General features: G+C 38.2%; 1 protein-coding gene across 1 annotated transcript; it reads right to left on the bottom strand.

The window, feature by feature from the left end:
• Positions 1 to 2124: 2124 nt before the first annotated feature.
• Positions 2125 to 8895, bottom strand: polr1f (RNA polymerase I subunit F). Its single transcript, NM_001007153.1, is given in 4 exon segments — positions 2125 to 2704; positions 5208 to 5416; positions 7358 to 7499; positions 8618 to 8895. Coding segments are annotated over 4 exon segments (1173 nt in total). The 3' UTR covers positions 2125 to 2160.
• Between the last annotated feature and the right edge of the window lie 656 nt (positions 8896 to 9551).

The following is a 9551-nucleotide window of genomic DNA, read 5'->3' on the forward strand; positions in this document are numbered from 1 at the left end:
ATCTTCACATTTTGGACTTCAGGGTCAAAAGCTTTAAAAATAAGTTTAATTCAGAAGTTGAAGACATGTTGGAGAAATGCATTTATATTCTATTAAACTCAGAAATTCATTTCTAAAGTGTTACTAAAAACATCTTTTGACCAAAATAACTAAACAAAACAGCACGCCATTGTCACAAAAAAAAAAATAAAACAGCATAAAAATATATTTTTACAACACAAGATTTCCACACAATCACTTCTGATCTGCAGGCAGCACCGCATTTTACAGCACGGACGTTTATGTAGTTCATATGTCTGAGGGTTTAAAGGTAAAAATATAAACGTAATATATTTACAACATTAAAATGAGCAGAAAAGTTCAATCCAGACTAAAACAACTGCTCTTAACACTAGAACCGCCAAAGGGGCAATTTTACCCATCACTGTTACTCAAATGTACATAACAGACCTTCAATTGAACATTCAAGCCTCCCAGTCATTGACTCCTACTAAAATTGTCTTATTCACAATTCCCAGATATTAAAAACTGTTTAAATAGATTAAAAAGTGGGACATTTATACCTAGAAGCGCCAGCGTGGGTCAAATTTACCCACTATTAAAAACATATGTATTTATGCACTGCTTATGTCTAAAATTACTCACCAATGACTTTTACTTTCAATTTCACTGACTGAATAGTGGTTATAATAAATGAATAACGTCACAATGACTAAAAGAAGGTGATTTTTTAATAGCTATTTAAACCACAAAATGCAAAAAAAAAAAAAAATGATGGAGAGACTGGAGAAATAAGTTATGCATTAGAGGAGTGGTTGCAAAGTGGGGGTCGGGACCCCTCGGGGGTAACAGTATCTGGATGCAGCCTTTATGATGCAAGCTGAAACTGCATCACTCAGCGATGCAATGTCAGACTCAATGCATTCAATGGAATGAGTGACGTCGATATGACGGGTAGGGTTAGGCGAGCGCATTAAAAAGCATTGGATGCAGCCCAGATTGCACTGCACCGAGTCTCTACCCAGACCCCTCTCCTAAGGGGGGTCACAGAATCATAAGGTGGGGTCGCTTGGTTATTTCCAAAAATCTAATTCATTTTATTAAACGATTAGAATTACCATATTTATCCATAACCTGCCGGAGAACAAAATAGTAGTTATTATTAGCATGTTAATAATAAACATTTTAAAACCTGAAAAAAAAATCAATCAGCTTTTTGATTTTTTTTTGCAACCCCTGGGATAATTCTGTTTTGTGTCAGATACAGCAAATTGATTTTATGACACCAGGTTAAACGTTGACACCTTTAGAGCATTTGCCTACATTAAAAATAAATACAACAGAACAGAGGATGGTCTCCGAGTGGCGTTCTCAGATTAAACAATATAGACTTGGGCCTATTGGTATGTGTGCACCCGTGTGTGCAAGGCTTATAGATTTAGAACCACCTCAGAGGATATTGGGGGTTGCGAGTCACTGGCATTGTATTTTGGGGCTGAAAGGTTTGGGAACCCCTGCATTAGAGTATGATGGCTCAAATTTAGATATTTTAATCTACTCCTAAAATAATATTATCCTGAAATAATCATTTCATAAGCTTTTTGTAAACAGTGGTGAAAAACAATGAAATAGTATGTTTATTATTATTTTTTAGCAAATTTTAAACTAAATTTGTGCTGGGTTAGATTTACCCGCACTGGTGATTTTAGGTATACAGCGACCTCCGGCGGTTGTAGTGTTAATATTGGCAGAAGCATTACAAGATGTTACCAGTTCTTCACTTGCCATCTTTTAAACCTCATTGTAATTAGTTTAATACTAAAAACAGTAGAAATACTTTTAGAACAAGATCATTATTACTATTATCAATTATAAACAGGATCACATGAACAGTTTAGTTCCCAAAATCCTAAAAATGTCCAGAAGAGGCACTGAAGGCTTTTTCAGCTTGGTAGCACTGCTCAGTTAGAATGATTTGGCAAAAACCCATTAACTGTGTGTGTCAGAAACGGGTGAAGTCACTGCCCTCTAGTGGCGGGCAAATATAAACGTGCAAATCCTCCAGAAGAAAACTCCTTTATTAAATTCTGCAAATATAAATCACACATATAGACCTCAGCGACATTAATTTAGTTCATAAAGCTTTAGTCAGGACAGAAATCACTTGCTCTTCTTCTTCTTTTTAGCAGCAGGCGTTTCAGTGTCGTCGCCGGCCTCCAGCGCTCTCTTTCTGCTGGTTTTATCACTGATGTACCCGCTGGAGTCACTGGTAGGCACGATCTCCGCTGAATCCTGCTGTTTGTCTCTTTTCTTCTTCTTCTCTTTATGTCGTTCGTTTGCATTGCAGTCCTCCTCTGTTGTGTCCAGAGCGGTTTCCTGCAGGCTGTTGTTATTCATACACTCGTCCATTGACGACTCGGTATCATTCTTGTCTCTTTTCTTCTTCTTCTTCTTCTTCTCTTTATGATGTCCGTTTGCACTACAGTCCTCCTCTGTTGTGGTTTGCTGGTGTTCGGAGGTTTCCTGCAGGCTGCTGTTGTTCACACACTCCTCCATTGACGACTCTGTGTCGTTCTTGTCTTTTTTCCTCTTCTTCTTCTTCTTGGGTTTTGGACTGCCGGCCGTGTCTTCTGTGGCGTCTGCTTCTGTGCTTGATTCTGCAGTCACTTGTTTTTGTTCAAATTGGGCCACGAGCTCCTGCACTCTGAAAGCCGACGACAAATGATTATTAGTACAGGGTTTCTGCAGACATCATAATGTCAAATTTAAGACTTTTTAAGACCATCAAAGGGTCATGAAACACTAAAACACATGTTTTGAGCTGTTGACAGTGGTATATGTGTCCCACACAGCTATAAACACTATTAGGACACATATATCTCACTAAAAAGGAAAATTGGTTGTTTTTGCGTTATTTTAAATTCGTACTTCCGGTTTGAAACAAGTTTTTGAAGCTGCGTCACGGTCATGAGATCTGAGCATGTATTCCAGCTTGTAGACTGGACGTCTGTACCTGAGAGTGCCTTATAACATCTCTGAGTGTGCTGCATTAATGCATGAGGAAGGCTTGGTTCAAACCAATCAGCACGCTCTATTGTGCGACTTCATTAATATTCATTAATGCTACAGTGTTCAGACGGCAGAGAGACGCCGCGTTGTGTTGGCAAAACAAGCGTGCAGTGTTACTTTTTATAATTTGCTTCAGTTTTCATTTTCTCTTTATGAGAGCGCAGCTGGACTCACGTGTTTATTACAGTGCAAGCGACGCGCAACAACAATACGTGTCTAAGGAACATTGTTTACCCGAGAGCTTTTCTCATCTGGAAATGGTGAGATCCGGATTTGCTGCTCGTCTCCTCTTAATACAGACGCGGCTCTAGTTGCTGGTGATTGTCCTGTCTCTACAGATTTGGTAAGTGAGCGAGCAGTGCTCTTTGTTTATTCAGTTTGTTCGTATCGAACTAACTATTGCACCGAGTGTAAACATGTTAGCACCGCAACCAAACTATTCCCGTTGTGTAGGATTTTCATTTTATTTTGTGCCGTAATAACACACACGGCTTTATGATGCTACCTGCCGAGTGCATCCAAGTTACAGATAAATGCGGAGGGTTTTTTTCTCTCATTCGCCGTGCGGTATCAAACATTGCATGAAAAATACACGCTTACAGCAGTTCCTCGAATCCAATATCCAGTTTGTCGCGAGGGACATGAATGAAATTCCTGAATGAAAGAGCCAAACTGCAGTTAAAGTCCATCATTTAATAATTTGGCAAATAATTTGATTACTGATGTCCATGTAAACACAGTCACTGTCCTTCTCCCCTGTGTGTGTGTGTGTGTATTTGTGTGTGTTTGTTTCGACTCTGAAAATAAGCGGGTCCCAAATCAACACTCCCATATCAACCCTCTTTTGCTCCTCCGACACCCCCCTAAACAGAGCTGGACACGCCCACTTTCCTGACTTTTTCCAAAGTAGAGGTGTGAAAACAAGGGGGTTTCATGGCCCTTTAGCCACTTAAACTCTGCAGACCCGGTACCGGGTCCGTGACGTCATTGACATTCACTTTCAGATTTAAAGGGCTAGCATTGCACCAGACCCCCGTAAGTGGTGTCGTTTGAAAGTGTAGAATCTATATTTTATGCACATATGCATCACTTTGGTTTTTATTCTACTGTATAAAAGTTATATACACTTAAATACACAGTATTTTGGATACTCGAGCTGGGTATTGAACATTGGTTCATTTTCATATTTTTCATCTGACACACGTACAAGTTATAGCTCAAATGAAAGCTCTTGCCGGTGCTCATACGGTTCTAGCATTCTTTTTACTGAATTATATTCACATATCAAACAGTTGTCGAATGAATCGCGGTGTTTCCATGGCGCAGAAGTGAAAACAATACATTTATGATCAATAAGCAGCCCCAGATACCACAGACAGCTGTCATCTCTATGCTGTGCGCTTCAGGGCCATTCTCCTCTGTTTTTGAGGTGATGTGCATTAGTAATCCTTTTATATGTCTGACGTGCTCCAAACACAGTGAATTATGTTTGATCAAACAAAAGAATAGTGAAATATGAAAGCAATGATCGCTCCCTGTGGCTTGTACAGCACCTCTCATCAGTTGGAATACAATAACTTCTGCAGAGATTATGGTGGAGACATTTTTCTGTTTTCCTATGATTACAGACATGTGCAGGAACCACCAACATTAATTACAGCACGCTAGACCACACAGAACCTAAAAGGTACACTTTCAAATTTGAGTTTATAAAAAAAAAAAATACAAAAAGCGCCTCTTTTTTTAGGTGTTTATTATAACACAGACGACATATACAGATATTCTAAACACTTTCAGTAGTGTTTTGTAAAAATTCAAAGGATTTCCTTTAAAATGGTATACCAAGTTTTTGCATTTACACCTCTGCATGTGGATTTGGGAAGCTTTTAAATTTGGGGCGGCAAAATCCAGGCGGAAATCCCCAAATAGCAGCAGAGTTTAAGTGGTTAAGGCCTAAAATTTAGGTTTTGAAATGTGAAACTTTTAAATACCCGCAGACACTGGATAAACATGGAAAAAGGGCTAATAAATTTGACTACAAATGTATGTCAGAAAAGCAAAATATGGCAATGTCTGTTTTTCCATCAATATCAAGCACCTCTAGTGTTATGCATCTGCAGAGGATAGTTGTACAGTACCTGGATCTGTCGAGTCGTCCTCTGATGAGCAGAACTCCTGCAGCGTCTGCGTCCAGCTGAAAGACCTCGAACTCCAGACTCTGTCCCACACACAGCCCCGAGTCCCTCCACTGATCTGAGGTCAGCGCATTCGGCTTCACCACTGACGCGTTAAAACAACCGTGCACCAGACAGCCCACGTGACTCGCTCCCATCTTATTAATCACACCCTGTAAAAGGGCACAGACGCGACATTAAACACCTTCAGATCAGTAACAGGATCTCCAGATCTTCTCAGACATACAGCGGGGACAATAAGCATTGAACACATTGTCATGTTGTTTTTTCTTGGGGATAATATTTTTTAACAGAGCTGTTGGCATGGAATTGAACCAGATTTTGGTTAAAACTCAAACAATACAAACATAAAAATAAAACAAAACAAATAAAAAGCTAAACAATTTAGTTCAGTGTAATGACACAAGCACTGAACTACTGAAATGTGTTTAATACTTTATATAAGCGGCTTGTTTGGTGCTGCAGCTTAAAGACGTCTCTCATATGGAGAGTGAAGCCTCATGCATTGCTCAGGTGTGAGTTTCTCACAGACTTCAACAGGGTGTCAGAATCCTGATGCTTCTGTGGGTCTCGTCTATCAAATCTGAGCTTTATTCTGTATTCTCTATTGCATTCGGATCAGGTGATTGCCTGGGCCATTCTACAGCTTGCTCTTCTTTCTCTGAAAGCATCTAAGATTCTCCTTGGCTGTGTTTTGGGTCATTTATTTACCCAATAAATCCACCCTGGTTTCACCTTCATCCTCCTGCTGATGTAGATGTTGGACTGAAGCAGCTGATCTTCATTTACACTGAGGAACGGCAGAGCTGAAGAGCTACTAAGATATTTCAGCTGCTGTCTGAGCTTTTACAGCCTTTCAACACCTCCCTTTCTTCATGTGTTCAATACTTTTTTCCTTAGTCAATTCATTTTATTACACAAAACTATCTAATTAGATTTGTTTTCTTTGCACATATGGATTTCTTTGGTTGTTACCAGCATCTGGTGAAAATTTCAAGTCAGCAGCGCCTTTAGAAATATGTTTTCTGAGAAAAATGGAGACGTGTTAAATACTTATTTTCCCCGATGCACCACCAATTATAAATGCGAGCACAAAACCAGTCCCATGTTGCCAGAAAAATCCAAATAAGATTAAATTAGAGCTGCACAATATTTCGGTTCAGCATCAATATTGCGATATGTGCATCTGCAATAATAAACATTGCAGAATCTGCAAGAGGAATACTGAAAAAAAAAGAGCTTATTATAGATTGTAATAACTATTGTACGGAAAACACTCCAAAAACGGTTCTTTCACAATGGATGAAGAAGAGATGAGTCTGATGATCTTGGTTTTAAAAATTATAAAAGGCAAATTCGAGACTTTAAAAATTTGGTCCTCCTTCATATCATTTGTACACAGACAGATAAAATGGAATATTGAATTTAAATAATTTAATTAGTTTTTTTTATTCCCATTTTATTCTTTAAGTGTAGAAATCAATCAGGTGTATGCCGAAGCATGCTAATAGGACTTTTAATTTGCCAGTAACCTGGGTTAAGCGCTTCCGGTGAATTGAATGCCAATACATAATCCGGCGCGTTTAAGGTCTGTTTTCTTTAAAAAAATCAGCGATCTCCACTAGCTGAGTGATGTCCGATTTAAAGTGGGTCTCAGATTGTGCAGGAAGTACTGCATTAAATTACATTTCCCCCGTCATATCTTTATAATATGAGCATTTATTTTACCCCAGTATATTTAATGGAGCTTCTGCGTTAGCCTGCCGATTCCGACGGGCGCGTGCGAGTAAACGGCTTTTTGTCTCGTTTTACGCTTGTGCAACTAAATAAATGCTAAAGTTTATTTAACTGAATGTATTTTAATGACATTACAACATTGATGCTGTATAAGGAACCGTATAAAATGGAAAAAAGTTCATAATAACAGGTCACCGGAAGTGTATCAGCATAGGAACAGCACTAGCTCGGCATATACCCCATTTATTTTACAACTTATTTTAACTTTTGTTGTTGAGGTGATAAATGTTAAATACTTCAAATATTCTGTTTACTGGTTTTTGCAACAAAATGCAAAGAAGATAAAAAAAACATACCATCAGCCTTGATCCATTCTTTGGTCTGAAGATCACGAAAGACGCCTCGATGTTGAAGTGAATAAATCCCTGATCGTCATATATATTGCCATGCTGTCCCACGACTTTAATGTTGTCATACGCCACAGGAACACCATCCAGACTGCAAAACCAGAGAACAAATGGAGATTTCTTTACTCAGAATGATTATTATGGGTTTAGTTTAGCTTAAAAAGTGAATAATTTCACATTATTCATAATAATAGATGTTAACTGAAAGTTTATAGCAAAAAAACGGACAAATTCTCTCTCCGTTGACAGTCAATTCACCCCGATTTTAAAAGCCTAAATTAAAGCTGCACAGCCAGGCCCGGCTCAAGCTTTAGGGTGGGTCAAGTGACATTCCAGGTGGGCCAAAAACAAGTTTATACAGTTGAAGTCAGAATTATTAGCTCCCCTTGTTTATTTCTCCCATTTCCGTTTAACTGAGAGCAGATTTTATTTAACATATTTATAATCATAATAGTTTTAATAACTCATATCTAATAACTGATTTATTTGATCTTTGCCATGATGACAGTCAATAATATTAGACTAGATATTCTTCAAGACACTTCTATACAGCTTAAAGTGACATTTAAAGGCTTAACTAGGGTAATTAGATAACTAGGCAGAATCCTGAATCCCTTACATAAAGAGCACCGACACATTATTTAAGCTTCCCCTGTGAACACTTTTTGATTTTAGATTTTTATGCACAGCCTAATTAGTATTAAAATTAACTTTAATAAGATGCTTTCGTGCTTCTGACCATTTCATTGTGCGTCGTATTGTGCGTTTTCTTAACACCTTTGATGGGTTATTCCCACAAATTATGATGATATAGCAGTCAACGTAGATCAATTGAGAATATAGTGGCAAACATTTTGGAGCAATGGCAAATTCCGGACCTTTGTCAGTGGGGTGGGGGTGGGGGGTAGTTCTGTCGAACCACCCAAACGGCCCCTGGCTACGGGCCTGTCATAAGTCGTCAAAAATTAACTAATGTACCAATATAAACCCAAGTTTTACCTTAATGAAAAAAAGTATGAGAAAGAAGTATAAATAAATTATGACAGAGTTTAATTTTGGGGTGAACTGTCCCTTTAAATATGCTGTCCATGTATATACAAATCACTCTTATGACACCAGAACCGTGCATCAGCTCTTGGAGCCGCGCATGTAAACAAAGCGTTAACGTCATTAATAGAGATACTTTCTAGTAATGTGTTTATGCTGCACCTGTTAGAGTATTTCAGCAGCTCTGCGTTGAGTTGCTCCTGTATGCCGGTTTTCTTCTTCTTCAGGTGTACTGGCGGCAGGGAGATGTGTCTCCGGTGAGTGTCCAGAACCAGACATGAGTATCGGGCCTTCAGCAACTTCACAGCTTCCGCGAATGACGGAATGAGGCACGAAGTCACCGCGGGGCCGCCGGTGACACTCCCGCCGGAGACCTGCGACACTTCAGAAGGATTTGTGACGGGTGTCGGAGCTCCGTCCTCCTGAGTCCAGTTCGCCATGCTGTACACATGTGGAGGAGCACGTGGTGTGTTTGCTCGTGGGTTTGAACGCGGAGAGACGCGCGACTGCCAGCGGGGAGGAGGAGAACTACACACACTGCATAAATATAATAATAAATTTTTTTTAGTTGCTGTGACGCATTGCTTTCCCCACTCTATTATATCGTAATAAAGAGATCTAAATAAATAAAGCTAAAATTTGGCGTTGATCACATGCAACTTAATTTATTATAATTTTATAGGCAAACATATTGACATTTTTTATTTTTATTTGGAGGTTTATATTATGAAATTGTCTGTTATTGTTGTACAAATTCCATTATATACATTTTAGTCATGCTATTTATTTTTTAATCCTATTTAGTTATATTTTAAAATTATAATATGAAGCAATTAATAACTATTGTGGTTTTGAAATAGGTGAATAACAGGTATGCATGTATGTAGGTCGAATGAATGAAGGAATGCATAATAAGTTAAAAAAATAAGCTTGAATGATATGCAACTTGATGCAATATAATTTTAATGGCACAATACTGACATAATATTTATCATAAGTCAAACTATTTACAATGTAAAATTACAATGTAAAGTATTTAATAACTTATGTTTTGTTTTTTGTTTGTTTTTTATATTGTAAATATTATATATATATA

This window comes from Danio rerio, chromosome 19 (assembly GCF_049306965.1).
Source record: "Danio rerio strain Tuebingen ecotype United States chromosome 19, GRCz12tu, whole genome shotgun sequence".
Lineage (NCBI taxonomy): Eukaryota > Metazoa > Chordata > Actinopteri > Cypriniformes > Danionidae > Danio > Danio rerio.